Source organism: Tamandua tetradactyla, chromosome 15 (assembly GCF_023851605.1).
Source record: "Tamandua tetradactyla isolate mTamTet1 chromosome 15, mTamTet1.pri, whole genome shotgun sequence".
In the NCBI taxonomy this organism is placed as follows: Eukaryota; Metazoa; Chordata; class Mammalia; order Pilosa; family Myrmecophagidae; genus Tamandua; species Tamandua tetradactyla.
This window is the reverse complement of record NC_135341.1, coordinates 38,429,745-38,447,032: the sequence shown is the minus strand read 5'-3', so window position 1 is coordinate 38,447,032 and position 17,288 is coordinate 38,429,745. Positions and strand designations below refer to the sequence as shown.

The window sequence follows — 17,288 nt, the reverse complement described above, 5'->3', positions numbered from 1 at the left end:
GAAAAAGATTTTCCACAAAAGTTGTAACCAAAAGAAAGCAAGAGTAGCTATACTAATATCGGACAAAATAAGACTTTAAATGTAAAGTTTCCAACAAAGAAAAGCCCAGGGCCAGGTATTTCATGGGGGAAGTTTATCAAACATTCCAGAAAGAACTAACACCAATCCTGCTCAAACTTTTCCAAAAAATTGAGAAAAAGGAACTCTACCTAACTCATTTTATGAAGCTAATATTATTTTAATACCAAAACCGGGTAAAGATGCTACAAAAAAGGAACCTACAGGCCAATCTCCCTAATGAACATAAATGCAAATATTCTCAATAAAATATTAGCAAATCGAATCCAACAGCACATTATGACACAGCAATAGCACTATTTGGTATATATCCAGGAGAGCTGAAAGCAACAACACAAACAGACATTTGCACACCGATGTCCACAGCAGCATTATTCATAATCGCCAAAAGATGGAAACAAATGAAATGCCCATCAACAGACAAGTGGATCAACAAAATGTGGTATATACATATGATGGAATATTATGCAGCAGTAAGACAAAATGACATCCTGAAGCACATGACAAGATGGATGAGCCTTGAGGACATAGTGCTGGGCGAAATTAGACAGACACAAAAGGATAGATACTGTGTGATTCCATTTTTATGACCAGCATAAAGGTAAAATCAGAGGCTTATACAGAATATAGGGGACTTAGAGATACAGAGAAGCTAGAGATGGGTGAACTGTTAGCTAATAAGGTTGAACAATAATGTAAGGGAATAGATAGGGGTGAAGGTGATTCTCTAGTGGGTCTAGAGGTAATATTACCATATTGAAGATGAACAAGAGTGAAAGGGTTGTATAGACCTACGTGTCCCACTGATTCACACTAGGAACATGAGTGAGTTCTCGTAAGAATTACTTCAAACATATGATTCCTGTACAAAGAGTGTTTAAGTCCAAGGTACAGGGGGAAAACTGCTACTGCAAGCTATGAGCTAAGTTCAAAAGAAAACCATCAGCACTACCACAGCGACAGTAGAGGTAAATAATGGGGTGAGGGACAAGATTTAAGAGGAGGTTTAGATTTCCTATTTGGTGAGGGTGTGTTCAATGGTTTTCTGTCTCTTGGGAACAATGAAATTATCTAAAATTGAGAATGTTGATGGACTGTGGACTTTGGGCCTTCTACATGATGCCTGATGAATACAGATGGCTAAAGGATGTACTGACGGTGTATACTCATGAATGAAGGTTCTGCTGTTACAAAAAGGAACGATGTCTTCAGGCATGTAACAATGTGAATGAAAATGTGGGACATTTGGTGAGACAAAATAAGTCAGAAACAAAAAAAACCAATGATATGGTCACCTTTAGAAAACGCTTATAAGAAAACAGGGGCCTGGATTGTAAGCTTTTAGAGCAGACACATTAAGTCCAGAGTGATGTGTATTATTTCTGGATTTTGAGAGGCTATTTTATATATATAACCTGATACTTAGAGATAAGAATGAAGCCAAAGTAATTCAGAACATAGGGATAAGGAAGACAGTGTTTATATTTTAGAACCACACGTACTCTTTGAGACCAATGGAAGAAAGGTTTCTTTGATCTGGAACTGAAATTTTCTGTAGTGCATAATCTAATCCAACCTATCTGTATTTGAACAACTGAAACACAGGAAGCACAGAATAAGAAAGAGGTCCTTTAATTCTGTATAGATTATTGTAATGCCTGGATACATCCTCGAGTATATGAAGCAGTAATCAAAAAGTACTGGCAAAATCCCCTGAGGGAGGGGAGGAAGAATATGGAACTATTAAACCTTACCATCAGGGAATGCCCTGATACTGTGTCAAACTTTAGGGATGCCCAAATCAATAGGTCATGCCCTCGATCATGAGGCTTACTCTTGTGAAGCTTATTTAGGTAGCAGAGAAGCTTAGCTTACCTATAGGCATGCCTAAGAGTTACTTCTGGAGGACCTCTTTTGTTGCTCAGATTTGGCCTCACTTTCTTTAGGTCTAACTTTGCAAGTGAAATCATTGCTCTCCCCACTACGTGGGACAGACATCCAGGGATGAATACAGACCTGGCACCGTGGGATCACAATTACATCCTGACCAAAAGGGTTGGAAAAGAAGTGTAATTATAACGTATCAGTGGCAGAAAGAGTTCAAATAGAGTCGAGAGGCTCCTCTGGAGGTTGCTCTTATGCAAGCTTCAGATAGATCTCACTACCTATCATAACCTGCCAACCCCCAATCAGAACCATTCCAGCCAATCCTAAAGAACACCTAGGGCAATATATAAGATTCCACAAGGGTTCCATGCGCTAGAGCAACTTTCCAGAAGACTACAAACTCCAGACAGGTCCCAGGTCCAGGTAAGTCCTGAAATCTAGCCCAGAACATCAGATAGTTCCAACTCCCTACCCCATATTAGTGAAAGACCCTTCCAATATCAAAAATTTAGAATTGCCATAGCCTGAACAACCCTAAAGAGAGGTATGGAAAGATCAAAGGTGATGGTGGAATTATATGTAGAAGATAGATAGGACTTAACAAATGAATATGAATGCTGAATCATTAAATTGATATCTCTTTTAGTCTCCAGTATTTTAGAGCAGCTAGAAGTAAAAACCTAAAATTGTGAAATTGTAACCCATGTCAAAGCCTGAAATATGTTCTACAACTAATTGCGGTGTTTTGTACATATGTTATATATATTTAAAGCTTTTTTGTACATATGCTATTTTTCACCAATAAAAGGGAAAAAAGTTTATTGTGGTGATTAAAAAAAGTATTTAAGCCCTCTAGTCTCCTATATTCTAGAGCAGCTATCAGGAAAAATATGAGAGGACTGTATGGTAGCCCATGACAAACTCTGGGATCTGTCCTATAACCCACTTGTGGAAGAATGCTTTGAAAACTATTGTTTTTTTATTTCTTTGCTTTGTATATATGTCATACTACACAATGAAAAAAAAGTTAAAGAAAAGAAATTAAGAACCAACTTAATGGGTATAAAATGGTATCTCATTATAGTTCAATTTGCATTTCCATAATGGCTAAGGATGCTGAGCATCTTTTCATATATTTATTGACAATATGAATATCTTTTTTGAAGAAATGTCTATTCAACTCCTTGGTCCAGTTTTCAATTAGGTTGTTTTTATTGTTGAGGTGTAGGAGTTCTTTATATATTTTGGATATTAAACCCTTATGAAATATATGGTTTCCAAGTATTTTCTCCCATTCTGTAGAATGTCTTTTCGCTTTCTTGATGATATCCTTTGATGCACAAAGGCTTTTAATGAAAATGTTCTTAAATTGATAGTTGTGATGAATGCACAACTCTGTGATTATACTGAGAGCCACTTAATGTTCTTGGATAGACTGGATGGTGTGTGAATAAGACTGTTTTTTCAAAAAACTATATATACAGGGCTACAAAACAATTTTTTTTAATATTGATGAAGTCTGTTTTATCGGTTTTTCCTTTTGTACTTGTGCTTTTGATGTAAAATCCAAAAATCTACTGCCTACTATAAGGTCCTCAATTTTATAGTATTAGCTCTTATATTTAGGTCCTTTGTCCATTTTGAATTATTATTTTTTTTTTTTTGAGAAGAAAACTTGCTATGTTTTAATGTAGCTCTGCTCAGAGGTCTACAGTATTTCCTAAGAAACCATCCTGGGCTTAGCCAATTAGAAAAATGTGTTTAAAGCAGGGTCACGCTGGCTGCCTGATGGTATCCTTGGAGATGGTGTAGGGCTTCCACATTGAGGCTGGTGCTCACCATCAATGGGAGCCCTCCAGGACAAGCATTAGACAATTTGTAAAGTGACTGTGCCAGGTGAATTTTGGGGTGGTTCACCATTTGACCTATAGGATCATGCTCTTTTTTCCCAGCAAATGCCAATTTTGAGAAGGCAATCTGGTATGCTGGTGTGTATATTCTAAGTCAATAGAATGCTCTTTGTCAGGAATAGTATCATCTTCAGGAAACTCAAAAAGGCTAATGAGAGACTGTAATAAAGAAGTCCATAGTTTAGTATACTTACTGTCCATCATTGGGGAACATTTGGTTAGTAATTTGGTTCTGCCAACTGCATAGATCTTTTTCTCTATATTTCCAGATATCTTCTGAATTTCAGGAATAATGATTTTCTCCAAAACCACACAAACATTTTTGTACACTATCATATATTTCTTGTAGCGCTAGGGTCCCATATTTTATATAATACGAATCAATGAAGACTAAGAAACTGTAGATAAACTCGGTTGTTTTGGAGTTCTGAAGTCTTTGGAATAGCAGAATGAAGATTTGCTTCCTGTACTGGTCAACTGACTCTCGAGGCATGTGCTCTATAATACTGTTTAGAAAAAAAACCTTGGTGGTCATTTGCTTTAGATGTGATCAGCTTCTGGAAGACCCCTAATAACCCAGAAATTTTATCAGCTGCAGCACTTGCTATTGTATTTGCACATTCTAAGAACACTTGGAAAAGCCTCATTAGAGCAGGAATATTTCCTGTTCTTTCCCAAAGCACTGATTGAAGGAGATGAAGAAATAAGGTCATATAGGAAGAAGGGATGTCATTTTTGCATGTTTCTAGAAGCAACTTACACAATAAATTCTTGCACATCATTTTATAAAATTTCGGTAAACACCAGAAACAAAGTCTCTTCAAAATTTACAACAACAGTAGGGTTAGCTTTGCAAGTTATTCTTATGGATAAACATATTACTTCAAACATAAAGAAGCTTAGTCAGGTTTACAAGTTCATTTGCTTGTGTAATTCCATGCTCCTGAGTTAGGACTTCCGATGCTAAAGATGTCACTAGGTAAATGGCTGCATCTTTGTGTTTCCAGTTGACAGATGAATTTTTTGCATATTCCTGCAGCATGAGCTAACATAACCAGAGAAGATTCTTCCCTCAAAAAACTTGCATAGATTCCATGGCCCAGCGCGAGCAAACGCAAGCCACCTTCGCCCTTTCCCACTTCCGCAGGGGCGATTTCCAGGCTCCGGCTCACTCCGCATAACGGAAGTATCTGTTTAGTGAGGAAACTTGGGAATACCGCACTGAGGGCGCCATGACCCGAGGCATTCTGACCCTCAAACTAAATAGAAAACTTCAGGAAGACATGAAGAACAGAAAATAGCTGCCCAATAAGCATTTTTTGAAGTTTAAAAGAATATCATGAAGACACCACTGAGTGAAATGATGATGTTTGATTTCACAGAGTGATGTTTTCTCTGGCCTGTATTCTTCCTTTTAAATACCCTGCCATTCTGCCTGAAATTACTGTCAGATCAGTATTACTAAGTAGATCCCAGCAGACTCAACTGAACACAGATCTGAGCGCATACCTACAAGAGAATTGGTGCGGAGATGTCTGTATACTGAATGCCACTGAATGGATTAGAGATCATGCCTCTGGCTATATCAGCAGAGATGCCACATCAACCACCAGCTCCATAGGAAACCCAGCCCAGTCAGTAGATGTTATTCTCACGTGACTCTGGATTTATAGCCATCATATCTATAACAAATGCAAAAGAAAGGATATTCTAGAGTGGGCAAAGGAGCTTTCTCTGTCTGGGTTTAGCATGCCTGGGAAACCTGGTGTTGTTTGTGTGGAAGGACCACAGAGTGCCTGTGAAGAATTTTGGTCAAGACTCAGAAAGTTAAGCTGGAAAAGAATTTTAATTCGCCATCGAGAAGATATTCCTCTTGATGGTACAAATGACGAAATGGAAAAACAAAGAAAATTTTCTATTTTTGAAGAAAAAGTGTTTAATGTTAATGGAGCCAGAGGAAACCACATGGACTTTGGTCAGCTGTATCAGTTTTTAAATGCCAGAGAATGTGGGAATGTTTTCCAGATGTTCTTTGGTGTGGAAGGACAATGACTGAGCAAAGGAATAGTGAAAGTATTTTGTCACCATTGGCCTTTTGATTTTTCCCACTCTTGAAAGATTAACTCATTTTATTTTAGTCCCATTCTAGAAAGGTAGGAAGAAAGAAAGGAAAAATAGGTACTATAGCTGGAATGCATCTTTTAAGAATATGTAAAACAGCTGATAAGAAAGCATAGCAGTCATGATTGAAAGCAGAACTGAGTTTCAAATTATAATCCTAAAAGTGTTGATAGAAATTTCTTGACAGACAAACTACCCATTTTGAAAGAGACACTAATTGTATCCCAAACCTATCTCCTTTACCTGCCTCCACTAAACACCTGGAAAAGTTAAATGTTCACTCCTCCAGCCTCTGTTACAGGTAGGAGTGGACTTAGGACACTGCTTTGGCTTGCGGACTTCTGGAAAACTTACTTTACTGGTTAAAGTGATAGGTGCAGGTAGGCCACCTGTTGCCCTCTCTCTGCCACAAATATCAACCTGATGACTGCAGCTGCAGTAGTTCTTTCAACCATGAAGTATCATAGGGCCGAGAAAGCCAAAGAGATGCCAGTCCCCACATTATGGAGCTGTTGATCCAATGCTAAACCCTGCCTGCTTCTATTCTTCTTATAATGAAATAAAGCAAAAACCAGTTTTTTTAAATTTCTGTACCTGATACTAACAGTTAAAAGGTAGTTTGCCAAATAGATTTTTTTCAAAGCTTTGTTTTGCACCTACCTCAGTTGTGTTATGTACACATAAGTGGATTCTTCTTAAACAGTTTTCAGTTTGTCCCTTTTTTTTTATGTTTGGGGGGGGTCACATTTCATTATTTTTTCATGTGAGTAACCTATTATTGCAGCATCATTTGTTGAATTAGGGTCAGGGCGGGGTGCCTGTGCTGGGAATCAAACCCAGGTCTCCCACATGGCAGGTGAGAATTCTACCACTTAACTACCCATGCATGCGCTATCCCAATTTTTGTACATTTAAGTTCTGCCTGGGCTCCTGGGCTTGCCTCATAGAAGGCAGAAGCCAGGGTAGAACTCAAAACTTTTTAACAAGCCTCAATAATTCAGCAAATTGGTAATTTAGAAAATTAGTTCTTTACAAATTGGATTTGAGAAATTTGTAGAAACTGGCTTTCTAAAAATTTATTTTCATTAAATTGACTTAGAATAGATAGGCACACTACCTGGTTTTTGAGGCCTTCCATCTATAAATTCAAACAGTGTTTATTAAATATTCACTAATTTTGTCACTCTAGTTGGCACCATGTGTTGGATCTTCCTTGAAGGGTGAGACTTGTTTGGGAGAGATAGGGTTGAAGGGGGTGACCCAGAATGAATTATTTATTTTAGCAATAATTATGTGTCCATCACTAAGTAAATCAGTAGGGCATATGCATATTATGTAAATGGACCACCTGTGTGTATAGAGTGTCTGATTTCCAACTACTTCCAGATTTGTATGGAATACCCTACAGAGCATGGAACCTGACATGCCTAGATGTCACCAAAGAGGCCAGATGATATACTCTAGAAATACAGAGGAATTAATTCCCTGTAAGTGAATCATTTTTGCTTTGATATTTTTATTTTATAATATTATTGTTGGAATAATGAAAAGTTCTAAAATTGATTGTTGTGATGATTGTGCAACTTTGCAATGATACTGGGAGTCACTGATGATATACTTTGGATGGACTGTATGGTATGTGAATATATATCAATAAAATTTCATTTAAAAAAATAAAAAAAACTTGCATAATCCTCATACTAGATCACAAGTAGCCCTGCCTCTAGTATCGATATCAGATCCTTCTGAATCTCTTCTTACATACTCCTCAGAATTACCTTCAAATGCTTCCTTATCAGCAGCTCTAAATTCCATGTTAGGCACTGTCATAGTCAGGTTCATGTGTCAACTTGGCCAAGTGGTGGTACCTGCTTGCCTGGTTGGGCAAGTGCTGGCCTGCTGCAATGAGGACATTTCAAAGAATTAAATCATGATCACATCAGCTGATTCCATTTGTAATCAGTGAAGAGGAGTGTCTTCTGCAATGAGTGATGCTTAATTTAATCACAGGAAGCCTTTTACAGAGGACTCAGAAGAGACAGGCTCTCTTCCTGCTTCGGCCAGCGAGCCTCTCTTGTGGACTTCGTCCAGACCCTCCATCAGAATCATCAGCTTCACAGCCTGCCCCGTGGATTTTGGACTCTGTGTTCCCACGGTTATGTGAGACATTTTTATAAATTTTATATCTGCGAGTGTTTCCTGTCGATTCTGTTTCTCTAGAGAACCCTAACTAATACAGGCACAAAAACTTTTTCAAAGATACTTGTCTGTGTGTTCTTGTCCTCAAACAGATTCTTATAATGAGATCTCTCACAAACTGAAGCCAGAAACTGAACTGCATTACTTACCAACAAATCATATTTAACCTCTTGGCCTGTTATAACTAATACATTCCAGATGGCTGTGACAAGATGAGGCAGGTACCATTGAAATTCTTCATCATACTTTTGTGCGTAGAGTACAGCATTATCACAAATCTGGGATTTTTAAGAGCTCCAGTAAGCCTGCTTCTTCTTCATCATCACTTTGTAGAAGCTTATTGTCTGATGTCAGAAGGGTATGAAAATTATTCATCCAAGTTTCCATATTACCTTAAAAAAAATCAGGGAGTTCCTGAAAGTTTAAACTATTGCACAGTTTTGAGATCAGAATCAGGGATAAAAACAAAATCCTCAGGGCAGAGGCATCATTTGCATGGCTACTGCAGAGTTCAATTGTGGCCATAAATAGATTAGTTAAAGGCAAAGTAAAGGCATCCAGAACAAGTTTGATTTCAGTCCATAACTCATTTGACTTAAATTCATGGTGGTATCTTTTAAATAATGGATGTGCTGTATGAAGGACCCCAAAATAACATGGAAATCTCCACTCTGAAAGAGATTCACCATTTCTGTCAACAGGTCAGGTCATTTCTGAGGAAATCTTCTCTGCCAATAGTGCTAACGGCATCATTTAACTGCTTCTAAATTTGCTCTGGACTGCTAAGTATCAAGAGCACTATGCTGACTTTAATGGCTACTCAGTCAGCTTTACAAATTTTATTTGGGTCATCTTTCAACAATTCTCCAGTTCCTTTTAATACAGTTCTTGAACATTACTGATGACATTATCTTGAGACTTTTCTAGTAATGTTAAAAGCATCAGGGGGTAATTGTGGCTTCCTTCCAAAGATTCAAGAAACTTCTCATTTGGAAGTGTGATGGCAGGATAAGGATCAAGAATTTTCTTTAAATATTCTGTTAGTGTTCGCAAATTTGCATCACTGAGCTCTGCTGCTATAGAACCTTATGGGAATGGAGAAGGGAGTTCTAGCCGCTGATGGTTGCCAGCAGTAACCTCCCTGGCTGCCGCGCCCCTACACATTCAAACCTTGGTAAAATGGTACGGGATCGAGACTGCCTTGAATTATTTTTGTATATGGTGAGAGATAAGGGGTCCACATTCATTCTTTTGCATGTGCATTTCCAGTTGTCCCAGTACAAATTGTTGAAGAGACTATTCTATTCCCATTGAATGGACTTGGCACCTTGTCAAAATGAACTGGCTATAGGTATGTGGCTTTATCTCTGGAGTCTCAATTCTATTCTATTAGTCTGTATGTCTAACTTTATGCTAGTGCCACACTGTTTTTAATTAGTGTTGCTTTGTGGTAAATTTTGAAATCAGGTAAATGTGAGTCTGCCAACTTTGTGCTTTTTTTTTTCAGGATTGTTTTGGCTATTTGGGGCACCTTGCAATTCCCTATGAATTTTAGGATAAGCTTTTCCACTTCTGTAAAAAAAATGTTGCTAGAATTTTAATAGGGATTGCATTCAATTTGTAAATTGATTTAGTAAGCATTGACATCTTAACAATATTAAGTTTTCCAATCCATGAACGGTGAATTTCTTTGCATTTATTTAGGTATTCCTTAATTTCCTTTGAAATGTTTTATAATTTTCAGTGTTTCACTTCCTTGGTTAAATTTATTCCTAGGTATTTAATTCTTTTAGGTGCTATTATAAATAGAATTGTTTTCTTGATTTCCTTTTCAGATTGTTCATTACTAGTATGTGGAAACCTAACTGATTTCTGTGCATTTCTCATGTGTCCTGCAATCTTACTGAATTCATTTATTAGTTCTAACAGCTTTCGTATTGATTCTTTGGGATTTTCTATATATAGGATCATGTCATCCATGAATAGGGATAATCTGACTTCCTTTCCAATTTAGATGTCTTTTATTTCTTTTTCTTGCCTGACTGCTCTGGCTAGTACATCCAGAACATCAGCTAGTTCCATCTCCCTACCCCTTACTATTGACAGCCCTTCCATATAAAAAAGGTAGAATGTTTATAGCCCAAATACCCCTAAAAAGTGGGAGAAAGATCAAAGGTGATGGTGGAGTTATACAAAGAAGGTAGAGTTCAACAAATAAGTATGATTCCTGAGTCATTATATTGACATGTATTTTAGTTTCTAGTATCTTAAAGCAGCTAGAAGTAAAGACCTAAAATTGTGGAATTGTAACCCATACCAAATTCTGAAATCTGTCCTACAACTAATTGTTGTGATGTGCTTTGAAATTTATTGCTTTTCTGTATGTATATTTATTTTTCACAAAAAAAGATTAAAAAAGTGATGATAAAAAATATAAATATTCCCTCTAGCCTCCAATGTTCTGGAGCAGTGAGAAGGAAAAATCTGAGATGACAGTATGGTATCCCATGATAAACTCTGATCTGTCCTGTAACTACTTGCTGAAGAGTGCTTTGAAAACTATTGCTTTCTTTTTCTTTGTTTTGTGTATGTATGTGTGTATATATATATAGTATATTTACAAGTTTAAAAAAAGAGAAGGAATTATAGCTTGTTTGTGCTTTATTAGCTACATCTAGGCTGAAAAGTTTTATCTTTGTGTGGCTTTTCCATGTTTAAGTCTGAGCTCAATTCAGCAGTCATAGGCAATATAACCAGTCTTACCACTCTGGATAGGATTCACCACTTGATCAGGTTGGAAGCAAAAGTTTGTATCTTCCGGCCAGCTCTGTCTGTTCATATATTCCTTATAGGCCATTTCTTCTTCAAGGAAATCCGTTGGAGACCCTTAAAATAGAAACATGAAACAAAAGTTTCAAGACACCGCTGTTTACTCCCCATTAGAGCAAAGTTTCTACAGACTATAACAGTAAGTATATTATAATGTAATGCCTTGCTAGCGACTTTGGAAAACACTTCCCCAAGTTGAATTCTTGATAGTCTCACAAGCAGCACAGACAATCAAAGCTATACGGTGAATCCCCAATCTTGGGGGTTGTTCATATGAAACTTAACCCCACAAAGGATAGGTCAAGCCTACTTAAAATTAGGCTTAAGAGTCACCCACAAGAGAACCTCTTTGGTTGCTCAGATGTGGCCTCTCTCTCCAGCCAACACAACAAGCAAACTCACCACCCTCCCCCTGTCTGCATGGGACATGACTCCAGGGGTGTGGACCTTCCTGGCAATGTGGGACAGAAATCCTGGAATGAGCTGAGACTCAGCATCAAGGGACTGAGAAAACCCCTAGAATGAGCTGAGACTCGGCATCAGGGGATTGAGAAAACCTTCTTGACCAAAATGGGGAAGAGCGAAATGAGACAAAATAAAGTGTCAATGGCTGAGAGATTCCAAACAGAGTCAAGAGGTTATCCTGGAGGTTATTCTTACGCATTCAACAGATATCAACTTGTTAGTCAAGATGTAGTGGAGAGGCTGGAGGGAACTGCCTGAAAATGTAGAGCTGTGGTCCAGTAGCCATGTTTCTTGAAGATGATTCTATAATGAATGATATAGCATTCACAATGTGACTGTGTGATTGTGAAAACCTTGTGTCTGATGCTCCTTTTATCTACCTTATCAACAGACGAGTAAAACATATGGAACAAAGATGAATAATAGGGGGAACAAATGCTAAAATAAATTTAGACTGAAATGCTGGTGATAGATGGGGGGGTAAGGGGTATGGTAAGTATGGAAATTTTTTCTGTTTTCTTTTTATTTCTTTTTCTGAACAGATGCAAATGTTCCAAGAAATGATCATGATGATGAATATGCAACTATGTGATGATATTGTGAATTACTGATTATATATATAGAACGGAATGATCAAAAGTTAAGAATGTTTGTGTTTGGTGTTTCTGGTATTTTTTTAAAAATTTAAAAATTAAGAAAAAAAACCAATCTATTGGAAAACCACTCAGAGGGGCTTCTGGTAATATAAGTATGAAGAGGTTGGTGGTTTCACTTCAAAAAATGACAATTTTGTTCAAAAAATTGAACAAAATTGTCAAAAGCAATCATTTCAGGGAAAAGGAATTCAAAAAAGAGCTAGAAATAATTTGAAAACTACACAGCGATATCCCTCATGAACACAGACACAAGAAAATAATAGCAAAGAGAATCTAGTAACATATGAAAAGAATTATATGCCATGACGGTACAGGACTTAACCTTCAAGAATGTAAGGTCATTTTAACATCCAAAAATTAATTAATGAAATATACCAAATGATATAAAAAAAATACAAAATACATAATCATCTTAATTGAATGAAAAAGCACTTGACAAACTGCATCTATTAACAACAAAAAACTCTCAACAAATCAGAAATAGAAGGGAACTTCCTCAATCTAATAAAAAGAACCAAAAGTAAAACAAACAACAAAAAACTACAGCTAACATCACATATAATGCAAAAAATGTAAATTCTTCCCCCCTAAGATCAGGACCAGATATCCACTTTCAACAGCGTATTAACAGTGTATTAGCGTTGTTAGGAAGTACAATAAAAAAAGAAAAATGAAAGTGAAAAACAAGTGAAAATGTCTGTATTCACAGGTGACATGAGTTTGAATGTAGAGAGTTCAAAGGAATCTACAAAAACAAAATAAAAAACAACTACTAGGTATAATAAGTGAGTTTAGCAAGGTTGTACAGTATAAGATCAATATGCAAAAATGAATAAATATATATGTATATATTTATAAATATATATATATACACACTAGCAACAAACACTCAGAAAAAGAAAATTAAGAAAATAATGCCACTCATAAAACAATCAAAGAGAATAAATAAATTTTACAAAAGTAGTACAAGAGCTGTCACTAAAAACAACAAAATATTATTCAAAGAAATTAAACAAGACCTGAATAAATGGAGAAATATACCATGTTCACAAGTGGAAGACTCAACATTGTTAAAATGGCAATTTTCCTCAGACTGACCAACAGATTCAAGGCAATTACAACAAAATCCCAGTTGAATTTTTTGAAGATATAAACAAGTTGATTTATATGGATTTATATGGAAATACAAAGGACCTAAAATAGCCTAAATGATTTTTTAAGAACAAAGCTGGAGGACTTAACAAAAGTTACTATTAATATACAAAAGTTAATATAAATATTAAGTAACTAAGTCAGTTTGGTATTTTCTTAAGGACAGATACTCATATTAATGGGATAGGAGAGAGCTTAGGAAAAAACCTACATAGTTATAGTTAATTGCCTGTCTACAAAGATGGCAAGTAATTCCATAACAGATAATTTTTTCAAATGGTGCAGGAACAATAGGGCAAAATATATTCCAATTAGATCATATAGCTATATGTAGGAGCTAAAACTACAAATCACCTAGAAGAAAACATGAGTGTGCTGGTTCGAAAGGATGTATGCCCCCTAGAAAAGCCATGTTTTAATCTAAATCCCATTTCATAAAGGCAGAATAATCCCTATTCAATACTGTATGTTTCAAATTGTAATCAGATCATCTCCCTGGAGATGTGATTTAATCAAGATTGGTTGTTAAGTTGGATTAGGGGAGATGTGTCTCCACCCATTTGGGTAGGTCTTGATAAGTTTCTGTAGTCCTATAAAAGAGGGAACATTTTGGAGAAGGAGGAGATTCAGAGAGAGCAGAGAATACTGCAGTACCACAAAGCAGCAAGTCCACGAGCCAGCGACGTTTGGAGATGAAGAAGGAAAAGGCCTCCTAGGGAGCTTCATGAAACCAGAAGCCAGGAGAGAAAGCTAGCAGATGACACGGTGTTCACCATGTGCCCTTCCAGCTGAGAGAGAAGCCCTGACTGTGTTACTTCTTGAACCAAGGTATCGTTCCCTGGATGGATGTCTTAGATTGTACATTTCTATGGGCTTCATTTAACTGGGACATTTTCTCAGCCTTAGAACTGTAAACTAGCAACCTATTAAATTCCCTGTTTTAAAAAGCCATTCCATTTCTGGTATATTGCATTCCAGCAGCTAGCAAGCTAGAACGAGAAAATCTTAGTGACCTTAGATTATGCAAGGATTTATTAGACATGACACCAAAAGCATGATACATGAAAGAAAAAACTCAATAAATTGGATTATCATCGAAATTTAATGTTTGCTTTTCAAAGGATACAATTAAGAACATGAAAAGAGCCCTCTATGCGCCTAGCTCCCAGGCTCACGGGCTGCCAAAAAGAGTTTTTGGCCATGGGCCAGGGATATTTTTCCATTCTGAAGACAAAACAAATCTTCTCCTTTGGAATAGATGGATTTTTTGTCACTTTCTGTGAACTGAAATGATTCAATGTCTCTTTTGGAGTGTTTGAGTCCTCCAACTTCATTCTTTTTCAAAATGCCTTTAGCTACTTGAAGCCCTTACCCTGCCATATAAATTTGATGACTTGCTTTTCTATTTCTGAAAACAAGGTTGCTGCAATTTTGATTGGGATTGCATGGAATCTACAAATCGCTTTAGGTAGTATTGAAATCATAATGCTATTTAGCCTTCCAATCCATGAACATGGAATGTCCTCCCACTTATTTAGATCTTCTTTGATTTCTTTCAGCAATGTTTTATAGTTTTCTGTGTACAAGTTTTTTACATCCTTGGCTAGATTTATTCCTAGATGTATGATTCCTTTAGTTGCTATTGTGAATGCAATTTTTTCTTGATTTCCTCTTCCATTTGTTCATTGCTTGTGTACAGAAAAACTACTGATATTTGGATGTTGAAATTGTACCCCACCATTTGCTGAATTAGTTTTTTAGCCCTAGAAGCTTTCTTGTGGATTTGTCAGGATTTTCTGCAAATAAAATTGTGTCATCTGCAAATGGTAGAAGTTCACCTTCTTCCTTTCCAACTTGGGTGCCTTTTATTTCTTTTTCTTGCCTAATTGCTATGACAAGGACTTCCAGTACAATGTTGAATATACTGGTGACAGTGGATAGCCCTGTCTTGTTACTGAGCTCAGAGTGAAAGAGTCAGTCTATCACCATTAAGATTTTAACTATGAGCTTTTCATATATGCCCTCTATAATATACTGAGGAAGTGTTCTAAGTGTTTTTCTCATGAAGAAATGTTGGATTTTGTCAAATGTCTTTTCTGCATCAACTGAGATGATCATGCAGTTTTTTCCCTTTCATTCTGTTAATGTGATATATTACGTTAATTGATTTTCTTATGTTGAACCAACCTTCTATATAAATCCCATGTGACCATGGTGTATAATTCTTTTAATATACTGTTGGATTTGGTTTGATAGTGTTTTGCAGGGGATTTATACATCTATATTCATAAGAGATATTGGCCAGTAGTCCCCTTTTTTTGTGGTATCTTTATCGGGCCATATGAAAGTGATGTGTTGGCTTTGTGCAATGAGTTAGAAAATGCTCCCTCCTCTTCAATTTTTTTTGAAGTCTTTAAGCAGAATTGGAGTTGTCATCTTGGAATGTTTGGTAGAATTCCCCTGTGAAGTCACATGGTCCTGGACTTTCGTTTTTGGGAGGATTTTGCTTACCGATTCAATCTCTTTACTAGTAAAGAGATTTTTGGTTTGTTGAGATCTTCTCTTCTTCTTCAGTCAATGTAGGTTTTGTTTGTGCTTTTAAGAATATGTCCATTTCATCTATATTATCTAATTTATTGGCATTCAGTTGTTCTTAGTATCCTCTTATATCATTTTCATGTCAGTGGGGTCAGTAGCAATAGTTCCCCTTTACATTTTTGATATTTGTTCTCTGTGTCTCTTTTTCTTTGTCAATCTACCTAATTTGTCAGTATTATTGATATTTTGAAAGAAACACCTTTTGGTTTTGTTGATTCTATTGTGGGTTTTTTGTTTGTTTGTTTGTTTGTTTATCTCTACTCAAATCTTGGTTATTTCCTTTCTTTTGCTCACTTTGGGTTTAGTATTCTCTTCTTTTTCTTTTTTGTCCAATTTGAGGTCAGTTCTCTGATTTAAAAAAAAAATTTTTTTTTAATTAATAAGCATTTAGAGGTATAAATTCTTGCTCAGAACTACCTTTGCTGTATCTCACAATTTTGGTGGTTTATATTTTCATTTGTCTCAAGATATTTCCTAATTTCACTTCTGATTTCCTCTTTAACTCCATTGGCTATTTAAAAATACGTTGTTTAAAGCTACTGGGCAGGGAAGACCTCCCTGCTTGAGTCGCAGTTCACAGAACACGGTGGGGAGCTGGGAGGCAGGACCCATTATCCACTGCTGGGCGCAGAACCCCAGAAGCCAGGAGCATTGCCCAGCTAAGTGCGGGAATGGTTGGCCCCACAGACACGGAATCTAGTAGACCCGCCAGCACTACAGGTCGGCTGATTCCTCAGGCGCTGGCTGGTTTCCCAATTCCTGCAGCGGGGACCTGCAGTTCCGTTGGGAGCAGAGCCCCATGGTGCATGCCATCCACAAACCCACGCTGGCCAGGATGGCAGGGCTCAGGGAGGAGGAGACTTGGGAGTGCCACCTGCTAGGAGAACTGGTAAGTGCAGGTAGGCTGCTACAGTCAGGGAGTGGGGGTGCGTGAGGGAGGAGGAGCCTCAAGATTGCCACCTGCGGGGGAGTAAGTGCAGACAGGCTAACTCCCTATCTGCCTAAGTTATTATTTATTTTTTACTTTATTTTTAATTTTTTTCTTAATATTCTTTTTTTACTCCCACCCTTTAACATGTTTTTCTATATATTTTAATAGTAGTATAATTGTTTTTTATTTTCATTTTTAGAGATTTTATATTTTTATTGATTTATTTTTTAGGTCTTATTTTATATATTATTTTTTACTATTCTACTTTATTTCATTTATTTTTATTATTATTTTTTCTTTTCTTAAATTTTCTCTCCTTTTGCTAGGTACCAGTCCGAGTTCACTCCTAATACATCCTGTGGTATCTCTTTTGGACTATGGGGCCGACTACTATTGAGGTGTGTTTTTGTATTGTTTTCTCATATTTTTATTATATTCTTATTTTATTTTATTATTAGCACC

The 17,288-nt window shown here is 36.7% G+C and overlaps 2 protein-coding genes and 3 pseudogenes across 12 annotated transcripts in view; 2 read left to right on the top strand and 3 right to left on the bottom strand.

Moving 5' to 3' along the window:
• Positions 1-17,288, bottom strand: part of LOC143657255 (microtubule-associated protein 4-like) — a 286,603-nt gene that overhangs the window by 84,513 nt on the left and 184,802 nt on the right. For all 11 annotated transcript variants that reach the window (XM_077129454.1, XM_077129453.1, XM_077129457.1 and 8 more), the window contains one exon: positions 10,959-11,081. In XM_077129454.1, coding sequence (XP_076985569.1) covers positions 10,959-11,081 — 123 coding nt within the window. The remainder of the gene's footprint in view (positions 1-10,958; positions 11,082-17,288) is intronic.
• LOC143657263 (exportin-2 pseudogene) lies at positions 3,727-4,766 on the bottom strand (annotated as a pseudogene).
• LOC143657265 (RWD domain-containing protein 2B pseudogene) lies at positions 5,215-5,976 on the top strand (annotated as a pseudogene).
• On the bottom strand, positions 8,213-10,937 carry LOC143657738 (exportin-2 pseudogene; annotated as a pseudogene).
• The window catches only part of LOC143657737 (sperm-associated antigen 1-like), a 32,837-nt gene continuing 32,115 nt past the window's right edge, over positions 16,567-17,288 (top strand). The window contains 2 exon segments of the mRNA XM_077130336.1: positions 16,567-16,697; positions 17,153-17,224. Coding sequence (XP_076986451.1) covers positions 16,567-16,697; positions 17,153-17,224 — 203 coding nt within the window.